At 43.2% G+C, this 21,830-nt stretch overlaps 1 protein-coding gene across 1 annotated transcript in view; it reads left to right on the top strand.

The window, feature by feature from the left end:
* NCEH1 (neutral cholesterol ester hydrolase 1) overlaps positions 1 to 21,830 on the top strand; it is a 59,320-nt gene that overhangs the window by 26,724 nt on the left and 10,766 nt on the right. The window contains exons 2-3 of the mRNA XM_044251805.1: positions 12,751 to 12,979; positions 15,013 to 15,082. Of these exons, the coding sequence (XP_044107740.1) occupies positions 12,751 to 12,979; positions 15,013 to 15,082 (299 nt within the window). The remainder of the gene's footprint in view (positions 1 to 12,750; positions 12,980 to 15,012; positions 15,083 to 21,830) is intronic.

Genomic DNA, 21,830 nt, shown 5'->3' with positions numbered 1-21,830 from the left:
CTTCCATCCTGTCCCAATGGCCTGTGCCTTCCTCCTTGAGCCTCTGGGAATGATGGGCCAAGGAATGACAGAGCTACATTAACCTGAAACTGCTGGCTATAGAAATAACAGTTGCTGTGAATCTTTCGTACTGTTAGTTTTCTTAGGCATCATTTAAGTTGGCAAACAGGTCCTGCTAACCAGCCTAGTAGACCTGCTGGCAAATATACCTCTAGCAGAGTGGAATTGAGATACATTTCATGACCTACTTCCCTTCCCCACCCTGATTTTAAACCTTTCACTCTTAGGTATTCAAAACCTGTGTGATGAGAGAGGTTTGGCTTTAAATAATGGTATGGTTAGTGATTTTCATCTGCGCTCTATTATCATTGAGCATGATGGGTCAGTCATTTGGGCTTTTGGGTTCCAGTACTTGCTTTATCACTTTGAGCTTTATGATCCTGGGCAAGGCATTTAACTTCTTTAAGCCACAAATGAGCATAAAATACGTGTAATACCTGCTCTTCCTATTTTACAGGTCCTTTCGAGATTCAAACTGGTGAAAGTTCAAGTGGTCATAAACTGCAAAGCATTGCACTAAAGAATATTATGATTTTTATTATTTATTACATTTTTATATAGTATGCATTAATTTATTATAATCGCATTCTGCATAGACACAAATGCAAGTATTTAATCTTAATTTATTATAATCATTATCTGAAGCTGGCCCTTCAGACATCTGTAGATATCCATAAAAATCATTTGCTTTGTATCTTTTGGATTTATATGCCATTTAGGAAACAGTTTTCAAAGGTCACATCTAATTTGCTGCTTCCCGCACTTTACCTAAAGCAGAAGATTACCCCAACTTGTGGCTTATTCTGCGTAACTAACACACTTGTGAAGTCAGGCCGAAGGCATGAGTGGGCCAGCTCTAAACTGTCCTATAGCAGAAGGGAGTTTGGGAGGTTTTGCTGTGAAGTCTCATTCTTTTGTGCTGCCTTTAGTCAGCTGCTGTTTGGAACACTCAAATGGAAACAAATGCTTCTTGTCCTGGCCGTCAAGGGAGGCTTTTAGCAGCTCGAGGAGCCTCATGAAGGATATTTATTTATGACCAGCTGTACATGGGGCACTGGCAAAAAATTTTGATCCCCAAGACTCAGACCTTGTCTGCCCCAAGGAGCCCACAATTAGTTACTGCTATTATAGATAACAGAAATGTGAATAAAAAAGAACACAAAGTAATTTTTTAAAGTGTCATTTCAACAGTCATGGATGTGTGTATGGAGAAGGAACAGGCCCAAGGAAGAGGTGTTCCCAGAGAGAGAAATGCACTGGTGAGGAAGAGCTAGAGGAAAGGGGATGTGTGTGGGGGGGTGCCTCTTCAGCCCAAGTGGTCAGGGCCAGACTGTGCTAGAGCAGCTGATCCTGAGTGAGTCATGTATCCTATCCTTTCCAGGCCCGAGTTTCCCTTTGTGTGATAGGGGAGACTAAATGTTCATTCCAGATATAAAATCTTCCAGTTTCCTGATGCAGGTTCAAAACTATATTGACTTGAATGTCAGTTGAGGGTGGCAGTTAAGGGTTCTGGAACTGGTATGTTTGGTTCAAATCCAGCCCCCCACTTCTTGCCTGTGTGACCTTGGGTGATTCCCTAGACTGCAATGTGTCTGAGACTCCCCCAACACTGGGAACAGTGGCAGAGAGCAGATATCAGTACATGTGAGCCATTGTTCACCTTGATGTACCCTGACAGGATGTAGGAGGCTTTTGGAGCTAGGCAAGCGCATTGGCAATGTAGTACTATTTGTCTTCTGGGTCATAGTGAAAAATAAACAAAAAGTTTTAGCAACTGGAAAGAGACATGCTCCCCCAGATTGTATTGCAACCATGGGAGTGCAAGAACAAAGTGAAGGTTTTAGGGTGGAAGGTGTTAAGGTTAAGGAAGGTTAAGGTGTCAGATCCCGCAGTTCTAGGTTACCTTGCTAACTGAATGGCAGTGAGATCCTCCTCAGGTTTGCTTTGTGGCTTCTAATGAAATCCTTAGATAGGAGGCTAAACCAATTTGAAATTTTGTAATAGAGCAATCTCATCAGAGAATCCTACTGTTACATAATTATATTTGCATTTTCCCGGTTGGCAAAATAATTCTCTCCAGTTCTTTGCTGTATGGAGAGGTGCCCCTGTGCCCCAAACTGAACTCTTTTGGTCCATGCCTACTCTCAGAGTGTGAGATGAAAGATTTTTTTTTTTTTTTACTAAAAATAATACTGAGTAAAAAAAATAAGAGAGGAAGGACAGTATAGAAAGGGTCCCTAAGCAGATGGGGAGCTCCCAAATGCCTGAGCAAGGCTTCTGCCAATTCAGGACCTCGGGAAAGAGGGGACAAACAGTAAGTAATGTGGACTTATTCCTCATGTGCAGGTTTTCACCTCTTTTATCTCATAACTGGGGCCCAGAGTACTTAGGAAGCTTGCCCAGGTCATGTAGTTAATAAATGGTAGAACCAGGACCTGTCTCGCTGCAAAGTCTGTGCTCTTTTTCTCAGTCATTTTTTCTGAACCCTTTCTGCCCTTGTTCAAAGAATTTCAAGGCAGGAATAATGAAAACTGATTCTTCAGAGCCTTTTCTTCCGAGGAAGCCTTGAAGATGGGGGTTTATGTCAGTTAAAGACATACTTTGCTACTTTGAAGTCTTTCTATATCACTCAGTTTAGGAACATGTAGCTGGTGATTTTGCCTGGCTCTTCAAGCTGGTGTAGCGAGACTACACTCTATGACAGGCTAAAATGCTATGAAGTCCTGACATAAGCAAATAAAAAGAGGCAACATTATGAGCACTTAATAAATTCTGAGCTATATGATGGGTGTCCTTTAAGAAGCACTATAAAGTAGATATTATGATCTCTCCAATTTCATAGGCAAAGAAACTGAGGCAGACAGAGGTTTGGTGAATTGCTCAGAATCACCCAACTAAAACATATCAGAAACAGGATTGAACCTTGGCCAACTGACCTCATAGTACACACCATTAAACACTGCTTTGCTGTGAATGAGTAGGGGAAGGGGAGGGGTGAAGTAGAGGCAGTGGAGTGCTGTCCGTGGGATGGGGAGGCTAGGAAGTGGGGAAACCCTGATTTATAGCAATTGTTGATTTCTATTATGTAAATATTCCCAACACGGCCAGTTTCAAGCTACTGACCTGATGTCAGCTGACTTGTAGATTAAGAGCTGGTTACAGCACATCACTGAAGGGCATTGCCTAAGAGACTAGCCGATAAAGAGAAAAATAAACTTAGGCAAGTTATGCCTGAATACGCTTGATTCTAGTGAACTGGAAAGTATGAGGGGTGAGGAGGTGAGAAATGAGGTTGGCACGTAGAGTGGGATCAGAGCATGCCACGTTCAGATTTTTCTCTGTAGGAACTTAGACGTCAGTGGACATTTTTTTAACAGCCAGGTAATGATTGGCTTTTCAAGGTTAGCACTCTAACAGCAGTACGCAGCAGGTAATAGAAAAGGAGTTCTCTAGAATTCAAGTTAGTAGGCAAATACTGGAAATAATGAGCATCTAATCAAGTCAGCAGTGTGAGTTGGGGTAAAGACTGGAAGTGGAACAAGGCTCAGAAAACGTTGGCAGATGGAATTGATGTGAACTGATGATTGGATATCACATGAGAGAAGAGAGAAGCGGAAGAAATTATGAAGGTGTCTAGCTTGGAAGCTAGATTTATGGTTAGATTTTTAATTGAGAGTTTAATGGGGTTGCTGAGTCAGAGGTGGAGAAGAAGAGTAGAACATGTTAATTTTGATGAGCTTATAGGCCAGATCCTGGAGATGGTTGGAAATGTAGATCTGGAGCTTAAGAATGGTAGATCAGGGACTGAGATAACAATTTAGAAGTCTTTAGCATATGGATAGATGTCAGAGCCTTTAATAATCTGCTGGTAAGCACTTCCCATCTGTTGGACATTGAGCCATAATAGTACATTGACTTGCTTAAGGAAAGCAGGAGTTGTAAAGCTGAATATAATAAAAATGCAGCCTTGGGGAACACTGTCACTTAAAGGGCCAGGACAGGAGAGGAAGAAACAATCAATAAAAGAGCCCCTCCACCCCTCAAGGAGTTAATATTAGTATGGCAAAAGAGGTAAGATATTGGAGAAGTTAAAGGAGGAGAGAGTTTTAAGGAAAAGCAAATCATTGTTAAATACCCACAGAGAAGCCAAGTAGGTCATTGGTGTGGGCAGTCGGGGTCGTGGGGTCATTGGTGAACCTAATAAGGCTTTTATCAGAGGTATGGGGCTGGGAGCAAAGCTGTAATGAGTTGCCTTCCAAGAGAGCAAGCAGTCTTTGAAATGGCGCTGTCTTCTTTAGGGTAAAGATAGAACTGGTCTCAACAGAAGTCAGCTTCTAGAGGTTCATCCAGCTTTCAACTTCTAGAGGTTCATCGCAGCTTCCTTCCCTGCCTACAGGAAGCTCACCTTCCATGGCCTCCCCGATGGCCAACCCTTCCATCTCTTTCCCAGATCCTTTTTTCTTCCTCCAGGGTCTCAATTCACTTGTCTTCCCCCCCCCGCCCCCGCTCCTGTGTAACTTTTCTCTCCCCTGTTCACAGCCTCTTTCCCTACAACCAGGCTCAAGTCTCTCTCATCTACAGCAAAACAAAACAGGTTTTCTTTACTCTCCCTCAGCTTATTACGCTATAGCTTTCCTAATCTCTGCAGGGAAAGAACTCCTTCCCCTTCACTCTCTGTTTCTGCCCTCCTACTCCCTTTGCAAACCATTACAGTCTGTCTGGCTCCCAGTCCCATCTCTGTAACTAAACTGGCCTTACTAGGTTCACCAATACCCATGTTCACTGCCAATACCCATGACCTACTTGGCCTCTCTGTAGGCATTTAACAACTCGCTCTTTCTTGAAACTCTCCTCCCCCTCGACTTCTCCAGTCTCTTGGTTCTCTTGCTATGCTAATAATTAATTCTTCCTCTTTCTTGAGGGGAGGCAGGGTAGAGTGATCTTTTAAAGATCGGTTCTTTCTCTTCTGCCTACTCTCTGCTTGAAGTGATGATGAGGTTTCAGTTTTTATTTTATCCAACTTTACATTTTCTGCTTTCCCTAAGCAAATTGACTTTCCCTCTCTAGTGGGATTTACTACGTAGCCTAAAGCATTCCAGAAACAGTGCTCAGACAGTCCTGTCCTTTCTTCAGAGTTGGGTTGATATGGAGATCCAGCCGTCAGCAGGTCAAGGAATTATTTTTATCCTTGTAATCTGGGTGGGAATAAGAAAGAAGACTTGGATGCCTTTCCACCCTGTTAGAGGAAAGGGTTGGTAAGTATCTGTGAAGCAAAGTGTGGGTGGTGGGCAGAAGACTGAATTGTGGAACAGCTGCCCCACAACCTCAAATATCAGTGCGGAACTTGCAAATGGTGGTCCTCAGCCCAGATTTGGCATACAGACGTGTTTTGTTTTGTCTGCAACTTTAAAAAAAAAAATAATAATAATCTGAATCAAAGCTTTAAAATCAGAGGATTTTCCTTAAAAGTTAAAGTCTCAGAGAAAGTGCAAAGAACTGTGAAAGCTTGAGGAGAGATGGAAATTTGGGAAAAGGGAGGGAATCAGACAACATTTAAATTCTTGACCACTGAACTTCTCAGTCCATCTTTTACCCACCCTTGCATTCTTATAGCATGTAGCAGAGTCTTTACATAGAGTAGGTGCCTAATTAATACTGTTGAATTTTAGTTGTCTGACCTTTGGAAGTTTCTTGCTGCAGACATTGTGGGTTTTTGTAGAAAAAAATTTCTGCATTAGTGAATCACATGTGATCTCTACAGTGGGCTTAAGTGTGAGTCTATAATTTATGTGGCAATAAAAAAATCTGCACTTAAAAATATACTCAAACTTTACAGTATTTGAAAAATATGACCATAATTTTCATGCAGATATTCCATGAAATTTTTTTTTTCCTGTAATAGGCGGGAAATAGATCAGAATCCAGATAGGAGAATTTAAAACCTGTTTGAAGGCAGGGACGCCTGGGTGACTCAGTCGTTAAGCGTCTGCCTCTGGCTCAGGTCCAGATCCCAGGGTCCTGGGATCAAGCCCTGCACTGAGCCCTCCCTGCTTGGAGGGGAGCCTGCTTCTCCCTTTTACACTGCCCGCATGAGCAGAGGGAGGGGCAGAGGGAGAGTGAGAAGCAGAATCTGTGCTGAGCAGGGAGCCCAATGACATGGGGCTCAGTCCCAGGACCCCCAGATCATGACCTGAGCTGAAGGCAGATACTTAACAAACTGAGCCACGTGGGCACCCTCAAATGAACTTTTTACAGGTAATTCTTTCCCTTCTGTTTAACCCATACTAATTTCAGAACTTGGTAATTAGCATGGTCCTAAAAACAAATGTACATGAGAAAAATGATAGTCTCGGCTTCCCTAGAAATACTGGACTGTCTGTCCCTGGGCTCACATTTCTTCCTGCAATGATCCCCTGGATCAGGGGTATTTTAATAATAATAATAACAACAACAATAACAACCACCAACTCATATAAGGTTTAGTATGTGCCAGGTGCTATTCTAGGCATTTTTACCTTCTTTAAGCTTCACAACAATCTTTTGAAGTAGTTGGTATTATTATTTCTGTTTTATAGATGAGAAATCAAGACACTCAGAGGTTTACTATTTGCCCAAGATCCCACTCCTGGTAAGTCAGGGAGCCGGACTTTTCACTCAGGCACCCTAGGGCTGGAAGTCTGTGCTGTTGACGTTGGCTATGTGACTCTTAGGTCAAGCCTTTTATTTCTGCCTTCACTTCCCTTATGTGCGTGATCTCCCCGTGGGTCTCTGAATTACACCACTTGCCGGCACTTTTACATCTTGGTTTCCAGCCCTTTTCTTTGCTTCCCGTCCTTCATCTTCCGTTAAGCCACAATTTAGGCTAGAAGCCGTACCGAATTCATCCCAGGAAGAACAAGCAGAAGTAATCAGCCACAGCAACTTCTTTCAAGATATGTCTCCAAAGGCAAAGGAAACAAAAGTGAAAATGAACTTTGGGGACTTCATCAAGATCGAAGCTTCTGCACAGCAAAGGGAACAGTCAACAAAACAAAGAGGCAACCTACGGAATGGGAGAAGATATTTGCAAATAACAGTAAAGACAAAAGGCTGATATCCAGGATCTGTAAAGAACTTCTTAATCTCAACACACACAAAACAGATAAAAAAGTGGGCAGAAGACATGAACAGACACTTCTCCAATGAAGACATACAAAGGGCTATCAGACACATGAAAAAATGTTCATCATCACTAGCCCTCAGGGAGATTCAAATTAAAACCACATTGAGATACCACCTTATACCAGTTAGAATGGCCAAAATTAGTAAGACAGGAAAAAATGTGTGTTGGAGGGGATGTGGAGAAAGGGGAACCCTCTTCCACTGTTGGTGGGAATGCAAGTTGGTGCAGCCTCTTTGGAGAACAGTGTGGAGATTCCTCAAGAAATTAAAAATAGAACTTCCCTATGACCCTGCAATTGCACTACTGGGTATTTACCCCAAAGATACAGATGTCGTGAAAAGAAGGGCCATCTGTACCCCAATGTTTATAGCAGGAATGGCCACGGTCGCCAAACTGTAAAGAACCAAGATGCCCTTCAAGGGACGAATGGATAAGGAAGATGTGGTCCATATACACTATGGAGTATTATGCCTCCATCAGAAAGGATGAATACCCAACTTCTGTATCAACATGGATGGGACTGGAAGAGATTATGCTGAGTGAAATAAGTCAAGCAGAGAGAGTCAATTATCATATGGTTTCACTTATTTGTGGAGCATAACAAATAGCATGGAGGACATGGGGAGATGGAGAGGAGAAGGGAGTTGAGGGAAATTGGGGTGGGGGAGACAAACCCCAATGACTATGAAAAACAATCTGAGGGTTTTGGAGGGGCAGGGGGTGGGAGATTGGGGGAACCAGGTAGTGGATATTATGGAGGGCACGTATTGCATGGAGCACTGGGTATGGTGCATAAACAATGAATTCTGTTACACTAAAAAGAAATTAAAAAAAAAAAAAGAATTAATTCCTTCCTTCTCTGGGCTCCTGCAGCCTTTTGTCTATCTCCCTGACTGCTTGTGTTACTTAGTTCACAGACATGAGCTATTCATTTGCAGCCCTTGTGTCTCGTCTGCTCTGAAGAGTGTCTCTTTCTCCCCCCTCAGCCTCCCTGACTTCCTAATTTACATGTTGAGTGAGTTAACAGAAAACAACCCCATTCACAAACATAACAACTAACGTGTATATTGATTAAACAACTAGTAGGGCTTCTGCTCTGCTTCCCTTGATTGCTGTTTGTCCTTCCATCTTTGGCCATCATGCCTGGGTAGGGAGCCAGTGGCTCACCTTTTTTGTTGTGTCTGGTTCTACCGTGGTGTAGTGGGTATACTCATCCCTTCCATGTCCTCAGGTAGAATTTCTCCCCTAGATCCTGGAATGGTTATGGGGGCAAGTTTTAAGACCTATATCACTGCCCTAGGGTACTACAACTGGTCAATTCTCAACCTATGAGGCTCCAAAAACTTGGCCTGCTTCTCTGTGCTACTGGAGTTTTCCAGCTACTTCTAAGGAGATTTTGGGAAACTTTGTCAACTCAAGAATGTTTTGGGGGGTGGATCTGAATCCCACTTCACAAACTCAAGGATGCAAGAAATAAAACTGTATTTTGAGTCTACTTTTTTTTTTTAATATTTTATTTATTTATTTTACAGAGAGAGAGAGGGAGAGATCACAAGTAGGCAGAGAGGCAGGCAGAGAGAGAGGGGGGAAGCAGGCTCCCTGCCGAGCAGAGAGCCCCATGCGGGGGTCGATCCCAGGACCCTGAGACCACGACCTGAGCCGAAGGCAGAGGCCTAACCCACTGAGCCACCCAGGCGCCCCGAGTCTACCTTTTTTTTTTTTTAATATTTTATTTATTTATTTGACACAGAGAGATCACAGGTAAGCAGAGAGGCTGGCAGAGAGAGAGAGAAGGAAGCAGGCTCCCCGCTGAGCAGAAAGCCCGATGCGGGACTTGATCCCAGGACTCTGAGATCATGACCTGAGCCGAAGGCAGCGGCTTAACCCACTGAGCCACCCAGGCGTCCCCTGAGTCTACCTTTTTAAGGTAGAACTTCATGCCTATAAATTTAGGTATTCCCCCTAAGTGCTATTTACTTTTAGGTTTTAGAGGGTCTTACAAAATGTTGAGGCATAATGAATGGGGAGGCCATCTGGGGACTCATCCTTGGCTCACATCATTGTTCCATGCAGACTTTGGTGTTTGAGTCCTGTGCATTGCCCTGGAGTATCCTTTGTTCTAATTTATAAGAACCCTCAGGTTCATTAGTGCTCTCCTCTATCCTCATTGGACCCTTGAGAGCATCTAGTGGACCACGGCTAACAGAAAGGTGTTCTCAAGTCCATCTCCAAGACATTCCTGCAGCCCTTCCTTGCCACTTTTATCCCTTTACTGGAGTACGGAATCGTTCAGCTGCTCCTGCACTAGTGGAAGCCCAAGGAACACTCTGAGGCCATTTGAGGCACCATCGTCTTTTTTTTTTTTTTTTTTTTAAAGATTTTATTTATTTATCAGAGAGAGAGAGGGGGAGAGAGCAAGCACAGGCAGACAGAATGGCAGGCAGAAGCAGAGGGAGAAGCAGGCTCCCTGCTGAGCAAGGAGCCCGATGTGGGACTCGATCCCAGGATGCCGGGATCATGACCCGAGCCAAAGGCAGCTGCTTAACCAACTGAGCCACCCAGGTGTCCCGAGGCACCATTGTCTTAAATATATCTTGCAGCCACTCATCCTTAGGGTCTGGCCTCCTTCCGAGGTTCTGTCTGGGCGTGGGGCATATATCCACTGCTCTCAGATGCCTCAGATTATCTGGGGGCTGCTGGGTCTCCGGGGTCTCTTCCAATATCAATCCACACATTCCTCATTTCATCTCCACCCTTTGTCCTCCCCTCTCCCACTTCCTAGTCTGGAGAATGATCTTCAATTCTAGGAGACTTCTTACTCATCATGTGATCTTCTAAATCAATGCCTGTTTTTTTAATTCTCCAAAGGATATAGGCTTTGAAAATTAAAAGTATCAAGTCACTCCTACTTCTTTGCTATTTGTTCTCATACCTTTCCCTGAAGTAACTACAGAAAGATTCGGATGGGAGGGGAGTAGTGAGAAGAGCTAATATTGGCGAGAAGAGAAAAAATACTGGAGAAAAAAGTTAGATAATATTTACAATTTTATCATGCCACATGATATCACATGCACATGCGAGAGTCATCCCATACTGAATAGGTCTACCCTACCCTAGCCCTGTAGGTGCTCGGACAGTGAGAAGTGTTATTAACAATAGTAATAGTAGGAGTGATTGGTGACAGATTACTGTTGGAGTGTCTCTGTTTTCAAATTTTGAAATAATCTAGGCATTCTCTGGAAGGTAACTATTTTTCATTCTCTGATTTATCAGTGCAATTCCAAACATGAGCCCGACTTTATTTTAGCATCTGTCTGACCCTATCTTACTCCTATCTGCTTACCTGTCTTTCCCATTTAAACTCTCCCTTCTTGAGTCAACACTTCTGCTCCCCGCCCCCCGCAGCATTGTGAGCAATGCCGGTAGTTGTTCAGAACTTCCGTTAGTGCGAATGATGGTAAGCTGACACGGGGGAGGTATTTTGGGAAAAGCATAGACAAACAGAGTCGAGGCTTCATGCACTCAGAGCATGTGCAGTGCATAAAGGAAACCTGAGGTAGACCCTGTGTAAAATGGACAATCTTCTCTAATCTGGCTTGTAAAGACAATTCACCTGTTTTACAGCTTTCCTGTAGTCGAAGAAACTCACATATACTTTGTCTTAAATATTCTGAAGTCTTCATTTAACTTAAAAAAAAAAATAGTCCAAAAAGTAACACAGCCAAGCCTGGGATTGCTTTGTTCGCATTCATTATTTGATGCCTATCAAGCTTCTTGTTCTGTGAGAAATGGAATGGATCCTGTGTGTTCTTGGTTAATTGATAACGATATTGACAAGGATTTGTGTGTAAACTCTAGAAATGAATACTTAATGAATGCAGTGATTCTTAGCTATGTCCTGGCAGAAATCAATATTCCCCAAGAAAGCTGACATTTTACCATGAAACTCAAATAATGATTGCCTTTTCCCGATTCGCCAAAAACCTTAATTTAATGGTTCGAAGTCTGCGTGTGTGTGAATTTATTTCATAGCACACACATTTATTCATAGCAAGCACACTATTAGTTTTAACTTTTTCAGTAAATTTGGGCAATTGATGGATATAGAAATTGAATTATTTTATTAATGTTTATTTGCTGCTTATATTGCCAAAAGCAAATATTAACGAAATTTCTAGAGTAGCTTTTCATGGTTAAATTAATTGCCTGTTGTTTCTGTTTTTCATGAACATGGCCAATATAAATGCAGTGTTTTCGTAGTCTTTTCATGGCTGGGCATACATATACAATAATAATATCTTATATGGGACAGTGGGGTAAGGTGCTCTCATGAGCTTGGCTCCCCAGGGGTGAGGCGATCAGAATTACAACACATCAGTGTGCCCCAGGCCCTTACTGGGAAGCTGTATTATGCTGTATCAAAGACTTTTTATAGTCCTGATTTCTGCTACTAGTAACATTGTTTCCTTGACCTTATGATGGCATTCCCTATTTCACTAATCATCAGTGTTCTGTTTCATATTTTCCAGAAGGGCACTGTTACTCTCTACCCTAGGTTGGAGAGCCACTAGGAGATATAGTATCTAAATTCATGCCCCTGTGCCAGGAAAGTTTCCAGTCATTCTTTAACACTTGTGAGCCTCTCTGTTGGACTAGTTCCTGGCTGCCTGATGGGTTCCAGTTCTCTGGATTTGAAACATGGCCATTAAGCCTTACAGGGAGGTCAGTTTTATAAGTTTTTGCAACAGGAGGACCTTGTATAAGATGTGGAAAGAGGGGAGTACACTTTCTATAGGGTCTTTGCTGGGTAGGTGACTTGGGTCTCTTCTCTCTTTGTTCCTTCTCCAACCAGATAACTTCCTGCAGTCAGTTAATGCAGAGCTCCGTGCCCTTGGGTTCAAAGAGGAAGTGATGGCAGAGTGTTTATTCCTTGCACATTTCTGTAAAGCTCCTGGTAATGTCTGAGGTGTTCTGCTTCTCAACACTGGGGCCAGAGTTTCCTGTGCTCCTGGCCTCTCATACACTCATTTCTTTCCTCACTCTCAAAACAACAGACATGCTGTAGTTAAGTCATGCTTGTAGTTAGAGTAAATATGAAACTTCCATATCTTTTATTTGCATCTAAATAAAGTATTCTTCCTGTATTCTTAGTGTGTTATTAGAACTGTGATGTGCTGATTGAGAGGGGGAAATAAAGGACTAAAACCTAAAATTCACAAGTCCCAGAATTACCACTTGGCCAGCTCAATGCTCACGTTTGTTTAATTTCTAAGTCTTCTTGATAAAATGGGAATGATGGGACCTGTCCATTGTCCCTCTCCAAGCTGATCCAAAAAGTACAATCTCCTGTAGGAAAATACTTTGTAAATGCTTTGCAAACAAATCCAATTTGTTATTGGATTGAAAGTGGCCAGTGAGTCCTAAAGAGAATTGGCAGATGCTTGTAATAATTTAGACACCAGGAGTTGGTGAGGGTATGACAAAGCTGACTCGTGTTCTCCCTCTGTGTTCCTTCTCTCACCCTGCAGAGCAACCTGATACACTCCCTGGGCCTGAGCCATCACCTGCTTGCACTGAATTTTATCATCATTTCTTTTGGCAAGAAAAGCGCGTGGTCATCGCCTCAGGTGAAGGTGACCGACACTGACTTTGACGGGGTGGAAGTCAGAGTGTTTGAGGGCTCCCCGAAGCCAGAAGAGCCTTTGAAACGCAGCATTATCTACATCCACGGAGGAGGCTGGGCTTTGGCCAGTGCAAGTATGTCCTAGTCACCTCCGGGGCTCTGGGGACTATGGTTGGCCCTGGGAGAGATGTGCGATTGAGCTTGATTTCCTTGTTGGGTAAGGAGAGGAGGACCGTTTGATTTGGTTCCCTTGAATAGTCTCAGTTACTGCTGTTATCCCAGCAGAATTATTCACAGGGTCTCCTTTTCACACTTGAAAATGTTCTGTCTTGGATGATTAACTGTATGATTTCCCTACGTAAAACTTTTGCCCATTTGTTTATTGCTTGTTAATTTGGGTAGACTCTTGAAAATAGGTCCTGTGACCTGAATCATAGGCTTACTTAAGTGAATTGCTGACAGAAGCTTTTGGCACCAAAACAAGTCAAAGTTTCACTGGGACAGAATATGAGGAAATGATCTGCAGCTCTTTTGCTGACTTGTGTTTTGAAGATAATTTTCTATGAAGTAGGACCAGTATTTCAGAATATCCATGTTAACTCATCCACATTTTACCTTCTTATGAAACCAAAGATGAAAATATAAAAGGTGCCTTAAAAGGAAACAATGTTGCAAAATTCAAGAATGTTCTTTTTGGTGTTTGATCCTTTCATGAGCAGAACACATTGAAAATGGCAGGCAGCCAAGTGGAACAGCCTAGCAGAAAGCATACCAAGGAGGTAGTAAGGGCCTGTAATTATCACAGAGCTACTTTCTCATCTTCAGCCCAAAGCTACTGGCAGCCCCTATGATTTCTGTTTTTTGTTTTTGGGGTTTTTAAAGTTTTATTCATTTGAGTATACTTCACGGGGGCTCGAACTCATGAATTGAGATCAGAAGTCACATGCTCTTACAACTGAGCCACCAGGTACCCTGGCATCTCCTAGGCTTAAAGGTAATGACAACTTGTTTGAGCTTGTTTGTGGGTTTTGTTTGTTTGTTTGTTTGTTTTAATATAGACGCCACACCCACGTGAAGCCTGATGCAGGGCTTGAACTCACCACCCTGAGATCAAGACATGAGTGAAATCAAGTCCGATGCTCAAGTGACTGAGCCACCCATGCATCCCTTTTTCTGTGTTTTTAAATAGCATTTTTTAATGTGGCAAAGGCCAAAAAAGGATAACCTTTCTAGTAATCCCATTTCATATTCATTATTTATTCTTTTATTCATGGTTCGGTTCATGTTTTCAACAGATGTTTATGGAATATGTAGGTTTGTCCAGGACTGAGGGGTTTCCTGGGGTTCAAGACTTCCAATATTCGAACAGTTATGTGCAAAACTGTATCTGTAGTTATACTAGTATGTGCTAGGGGATGAGGATACAGAAGTGAATAACAGAAATGATTGCATCTATAGTATTGGACACTTGCCAAGTGTGACATTCCACTAGAGGCCAAGAAGTGTAAGTACCAGGAATCACAAATCCACCTGGCCTCGTCTACATGATTTTGACTGATCACTCCTGCCAGAGGAAGAGCTCGGGCTGGAGACGCTATGCACATGGCTATGTAGTTATTACAATTGTATTTGTCACTACATGTCTTTAGCAACTCTTTCTAAGAAATGCTAAGACTTCCCAAAATTCTAATTTTTATGTGTTGGCTTAAACAGAATATGCTGTTCTTCAAATTGGAAGAATGCAATTGAATTGCAGCAAATGAAGGTATTAAAACAAAAATTTTGTGATTCCAAGGAGGAAACTGTTTATTTGCTTTGATTTTTGGAAAGGTGTACACTGAAAAAGCTATAAAATTGGAATTAATTTGGTGTATTTCATATAGTCTCTTATGAAATAAATGTCTAGTTACTTAAAAACACATTAAAAGGTAATCTAATGTGGATTTTCTGTTATTTTATACCAATTACATTTTATCAGAAACCAGATTCATATTTGTTTCTGTATACGTAACCCTATAAATGAGACATAGGTTCACATTTGCTTTTTATTATTTTTATTATGAATAACTTAAGTCCAAGTCTAAAAGCAATCCACAATGAGCAGAATTTAAAAATGGACACTATTAAGTAAGTTGTTTAGTACTGATTGTTCCTTTGTCTCTTTTAGAAATCCGGTATTATGATGAGCTCTGTACAGCAATGGCTGAAGAATTGAATGCTGTCATTGTCTCCATTGAGTAAGTTAATAATCCTAATCATAGAGGGGCAGCTGGGTGGCTCAGTGGGTTAAGTGTGCTGGGCATGGAACCTGCTTAAGATCTCTCTCCCTCTAACCCCACACCCATCTACTGAATCCCTCCCCACCCCACCCCACCCCACCACTACCTGACTCCCCATGCTTACTCTCTCTCAAAAAGAAATACGGGGATGCCTGAGTGTTTCAGTCACTTAAGCGTCTGCCTTTGGCTCCTGTCATGATTTCAGGGTCCTGAGATGGAGTCCTGAGTCTGGCTCCTTGCTCAGTGGGAAGGCTGCTTTTCCCTCTGCCCCTCCCCCTGCTCATGCTCTCTCACTCTCTCATATAATGATTCTGATACAACTTGCAATTTCTTTTTTTTTTTTAATTTTTTAATTTTTATTATTTTTTTAAAGACTTTATTTATTTATTTGACAGAGAGAGATCACAAGTAGGCAGAGACGCAGGCAGAGAGAGAGAGGAGGAAGCAGGCTCCCCGCTCAGCAGAAAGCCCGATGCAAGGCTCAATCCCAGGACCCTGAGATCATGACCTGAGCCTAAGGCAGAGGCTTTAACCCACTGAGACACCCAGGTGCCCCCAACTTGCAATTTCTTGAACTAGCTTTCTAACACCTTGAATTATCTTTTTATCTTCGTTTTAAAAATTTCTGGAAAAGGAATTAACTGAAACAGAAAAATATGCAGTTATCTACAGCAAATTATTTTGTTTACTGCCTTTTAAAATTTAAAAACCGGGCATCTAGGTGGGGAGGGGCTCAGTCATTAAATGTCCGCCTTCATCTGGGGTCATGATGCCAGGGTCCTGTGATGGAGCCCCTCATCGGGCTCCCTGCTCAGCAGAAGGATCAGGCTCCCTGCTCAGTGGAAGCTTACTTCTCCCTCTCCCACTTCCCCTGCTTGTATTTCCTCTCTCACTGTCTTTCTCTCTCTCTCTCTCTCTTAAATAAATAAATTCTTTAAAAAAATTAAAAAATTTTAAAAACAAGTAAAATTTAAAAACCAATCCAGAGTTGGAAAAGTCATTCCCCTAGAGTTCTATTCTGTAACTCAGACCTTGTAAATAGAGTGTGTTCAACAAATCTGTCATCATTACTAATGGTATTCAGAACAATATGAGTAAGAATTACTACAATGGTGGGGATGTCAAAAATACAAAATCCTGCTGCCTCTTCTGTGGCAGGCATTATGCAGGTGCTAGTACAATACATTGTTTCTCCTCCTTCAGATCCTAATTCAAATATCATCTTCCTGTTTCATTTTTCTTCAAAACTGTCCTCAACCTCTGATAGACCATATATTCGACTTATTAGGTATTTATTGTACTAGGTTGAAATAGACAAAGTAAGTTCCACAGAGTCAGAAATTTTCAGGATTTTGGCCCATTTTAGTCATTGTTAATCACTGGCACCTGGGAACATCCCTGGCAGATAGTGAGCATTCAACCAGTATTTATGGAACGAATAAATAGGAGTCTATCTTCATTCTCACATCAACCGTTCAAGATAAATGTTTTGATATTTTTCTCTTAGAGGAGGAAATGAGGTCACAAAGCCAGCCAGTTGTATAAGTAGAGTGAGGCATTAAGCCCACGTCCTGAGGCCCCTATATTTTTGGACCCAGTGTCCAGCCAGTACTGAAGGACACTGATAATGCTGAGCATCCATGCTCGAAAGCTTAACCGGCTCTCCTCTCCCCACTGCGTCCTCTTTGCCCGCTGTTCTTCTGCTCATGGCTCACCCGGTCTGTGCCCCTGCTTCAGACTGGAGATGTAAGGGAATCCTTTCTTCTGCAGCCTCGGAAGGGCTGGTCTCCCAAGTCACCTGGGCAGTGGTGACCCTTGAACGTAAGACTTAGAGTCACCCAGAGCAGGGCTGCGGCTGCCTCCTGAGCACATTTGCCTCCCAGACAGCTCGGGACAGCTTCTGGCCAGCCCTGGCCCCTCCGCCGGCGTCCCAGACCACCAGAGGGCCCACGGCGCAGTTTCGTAATGCCTTCACCGGAAGGCCGGCATCTAGCCTGGGCAGCCGGCCAGGACAGCAGGGTCTGCTGAAGTAGCTGGGCCCCATTGTGGAGCAAGGTCCCATAGCTCAGAGCTGCGGAACCAGCCTCTGAGACCTTCCAGTGGTTTCCTGCGTGGTTCCGGCTCCTCACAGGCCTGAGGACAGGAAGGACACTGTGCCGGTTTTACATGGCACCTTGGAGAGTCTCCATACGGGCCTTACCATCCTGGGTTTCAGTGTAAGCAGTGGGCAGCATGTCTAAATTCTTCCTGTATGCCTGTCTCCACCTTGAGAATCTGTCTCAAGTAAAATAGGTGTTAAGACTAGGCTTCTCACACAACATATAAGGATGGATAGGATGGTTTTAAGATTTCTTTTAAATATGGAAGGGACTACTTTCATCTTAACTTTCCATTCTGCCCCATCTCTGTGGTATGGTACCCCTAAGTTTATCACCGGGACATATCACCGTGGGAGGCAAGTACCATTTCCCAAGACCGCCTGACCTCAGCCACATCATTTAATGCCATGTGCTAACTGGACTGAGGAGTCTGTCCTGTGTGTCTAGAATGTGAGCTACTGGGAAGGGGAATCCTGTCTTCTGTCCTCCAGTTCCCATCACCCAATACAAGACTTAGAACAAGTATGCTAAGTAAACATACTCTGAGTTAGGTTAGGGACTGCCAAGACCTGTCGCAAGAGTCGGTCTGGACAGTTGAGCTAAACAGGCTTCAGATATGCTAAAGCACCTAGACAGTTAGGGAGGATTAGTGCTCTAGCCCATGGAACTGGATGGTCCAACTGACAATTTATTTATCAACATGTGTGTAGAGCTCACAGCAGTCGTCTTTGCAGAAATCAAGAGCTAACGTGGTTAGAATCCAGGCAAGTGGAGAGGGAGAGGAACCATGAAAGACTGTGAACACTGGGAAACAAACTGAGGGTTTTGGAGGGGAGGGGAGTGGGGGTGTTGGTAAGCCTGGGGGTGGGTATTAAGGAGGGCACGGATTGCATGGAGCACTGGGTATGGTGCATAAACGATGAATCTTGGAACACTGAAAAAATTAAATTAAATTAAAAAAAAAAATCCTGGCTAGCTAGCCCATGAAGAGCCATATAACCGGTGCTGTAGTTGAGGCAGAGCCAACATCATGGGATCGTGGGATCGTGTTTCTCTTGGAAAGTATACTCAGAGGTCTAACTTGGGAACATTATTTCCTCTCACTGCTTGTCTCTTTCCCCTTTCATTTATTCCAGAAATATTTATTGAATTTCTGTTATGTGCCAGTTACTATGTTATACTCCGCTGACATCACAGCGTGAGACAGACCTAATTCCTGCCCTCATGGAGTTACAGTCTAGATGAGAAAATAAACAATGAACAAATAATGCTAATTTGTGATAAGTGAGGTGAAGTTGAAAGCTATGTAGTACAGAGGCATCAAATAGATAAGAGTTTACCTAGTTTGAAAGGTCAGAAAATTCATGTCTTAAAGAAAGTGGCGTTTGCATTGAGCTCCTAGGAATGAGCAGAATCTAGTTAGACAAAATGGGTTGACCATGGGAGTCCAGTGCGTGTAATGAGAGGGCTTGGAGGAAAGGGAGAAAGCAGAGAGCACGAAGGGAATGAAACACAAGAGGATAGTTGAGCTTTCTGGTGATAACTAAGGAAAATAGGAAAGAGACAGAGATAATCTTGAGGCTCTTAGGAGGATGATAGAGCCTTGGTTCTCCTGGAATCCTACCTTGTAGCAGGGAGCAGTGTGGAGACAATTGCTCCTTATCCATGAGGCCCACAGCAGTTGGGTGGTGGTGGCTTGGCTTAGCTTCCTATGGGATATGGCCCTGGGGAGGGTTACGGCCTGAGGAAGCTGGTAGGCAAGGGCTGGGGTCAGCCCCAGTAATGGAATCACTCCCACGCAGCCAGTACCAGGAGCTGGCACGCCTCCATCCTTGTTGCTGGCTCAAGCACAGTTCTGGGGACAGACCCAGCAACTAAGGTTGACAAAGGTCTCAAGTTCTCAAACTAGGCCATGCTCTGCTCAGTTGCTTTTATGACACCATGCTGTTTTTACATAGTAATTGCCCAACAAGTATTTGTTAAGTAAATGCAAAAGTTCATCTTATGCTACCTAAGATACATGGATGTATCATGTATCTTGGTCCTAAGTCCTCATAAGTATAGTCCTCATTTATATAATCTAAGAAGGCTCTGTTTTGTATCCACAAACCTATTTTCATAAATTTTAATGCAGTTTAGCTGTAACATTGCACCCTTTTACATGTAGCTTATGTAATAAGACACAGTGCCGGAACCATAAGACATAATAGGAGAAGAAGATTTCTTTTTTTTTTTTTTAAGATAAAATGCAAGATAATAGCAAAGTAGGCATGTTGAATTTTATTAAATTCTATTTAATAGATCTACTTAATTCTATAATTAAGTTCTACAAGGCATTTATGTTGCTTTTTAGGGTATGGAAAATGTGTTTTGCTTTTAATTAAATCCTTACTACACTCAAACTTTCTGTTTTATGTAAATGAAGATCTAGTCCCATTCTACCAAATATCAGGTGGTCTTGTGCACAGAGCCCTTAAAACTTTACAGAGCCATAAATAATGTTGCTAAAGTAGATGGAAGAGAAGCTGAAGAACTTTCCTGCGTTTGCTGCTAACATAGCTATAAGCAATGGGATTTTTAGGCTTTTGTTGTTTTTATTTATTTTTTTTTTAAAGATTTTATTTATTTGACAGAGAGAGACACAGCGAGATAGGGAACACAAGTAGGGGGAGTGGGAGAGGGGGAAGCAGGCTCCCTGCTGAGCAGGGAGCCCAGTATGGGGCTTGATCCCAGGACCCTGGGATCATACCTGAGCAGAAGGCAGAAGCTCAAGGACTGAGCCACCCAGAAGTCCCCCTTCTGTTGTTTTTAATTCACAAAATTAGATGAGTGCAAGCTGACAAAGTCACAGAGCTTTTAGCAGGCCCAACACAACATGCATTTCAGCAAACAGTTGTAGAAATAAGGTCTCCAGAAAAACACAAAGTGAATGGTGACCCAGCTGTGACTTTCTCTCCGTGCCTTTTTCTGCTCTTCTTCTGAGTCCTGAGCTGAGAAATCTTTGTGCATCCCTCCTACCTGGGCAGCCCTGGAACGTGGGCAGACCAAATTCCTAAGCATCCTCCCCCAGTAAGGAAAGATTTGCTGAAAACTTAGAGCCAACTTGAGCAAATCTAAAGGCCCACATCGGGGTGCCTGGGTGGCTCAGGGGGTTAAGCCACTGCCTTCGGCTCAGGTCATGATCTCAGGGTCCTGGGATCGAGTCCCGCATCGGGCTCTCTGCTCAGCAGGGAGCCTGCTTCCCTCTCTCTCTCTCTGCCTGCCTCTCCATCTACTTGTGATTTCTCTCTGTCAAATAAATAAATATAATCTTTTAAAAAAAAAAAAGGCCCACATCACAAATAACTTAAAACTAGAGAAAGCTAATGTTGTGCTTCTTTTAAGAAGTAGCTTGTTTTATTTTCTTCCCTGTCATCGACTAATGAATCTCTCCTTTTTACACATATTCAGCTCATGTCTTCCCAGCTCTGTTTTCTAGTAATATGAAAAATCCATTGGCTTCTCGCCTGTGGTTTGGGTCTTCAAGAATTTCAGGGCAGCGGCGGGCGGGAGGACAAGGGGGACAGTCAGAGCTTTTACAACAAGTCTGTGTTGCAGCTTCAGAGAGCACCTGTGAGTGCGAAGCACAGTGAGGGTGTGCAGCTCAGTGCCACCCACACCTGAGCTCCTGGAAGCTATGTTTAGCTCCTAAAGTCACACAAAGAAAGGAGGCCAGGGGGCGCCTGGGTGGCTCAGTGGCTTAAGCTGCTGCCTTCAGCTTGGGTCATGATCTCAGGGTCCTGGGATTGAGTCCCGCATCGGGCTCTCTGCTCAGCAGGGGGTCTGCTTTCCTCTCTCTCTCTCTCTGCCTGCCTCTCCCTCTACTTGTGATCTTTCTCTGTCAAATAAATAAATAAAATCTTAAAAAAAAAAAAAAAGAAAAGAAAGGAGGCCAGGAGGAGGAGGCACCAAGCCTCCTTGGGCTTCCAGACCCACTAGAGAGTGCTCTGACTCTGGGCCTATCCTCCACGTCAAAGGCAAGATTTACATCTGAATGGAAGGAGGCTGTTTAGATCCAAGCCTAGAGCCCAGGGAGATCCCCGCTATGTACTAGAGAAGTCTCCCAAAGTCTTCAACGGGGCTCCAAGAATTACTTCACTTACACTGATCCCAGTGAATCACAGTTGTAGACTCAGTCACTCCCAGGATTTTGGCAAACCACCTTGACCTCTGTCCTTTCTCTTGAACACCCTTCTTACCCAATGGGCTAAGCCTTCGCTAATCTCAGCTCTCCTTTGCTGAATGACTACGGTCAAACCGTAGACAGTCGCAGGGACTGTCGTCCAACTCTAGGATGTGGACTTTATCTCAACTAGTAGAGGAAATAGAGGTGTCCTCAATGTCAGAGAGACTGTCAGAGATGTCAGAGAGATTACAGAGACTACTGTCAGAGAGACTTTGAGGACTCCAAGGAAGGAGAGTGACTTTTCCTGGGCTCTCCAAAGGTTTCACGGAGTAAGCGGCATTTGAGATGAGACTTACACGACAGGCACTTTGAGTGAAGACTTCCTGGGGAAGGGCACGGAGGATGGAGAGACCAGAGCACTGGGAATGGAAACAGGGAAGTG

This window comes from Neovison vison, chromosome 6 (assembly GCF_020171115.1).
Source record: "Neovison vison isolate M4711 chromosome 6, ASM_NN_V1, whole genome shotgun sequence".
Classification (NCBI taxonomy): Eukaryota; Metazoa; Chordata; class Mammalia; order Carnivora; family Mustelidae; genus Neogale; species Neogale vison.
Note: the sequence above shows the minus strand (reverse complement) of the source record. Positions and strands in the feature narration are given on the sequence as shown.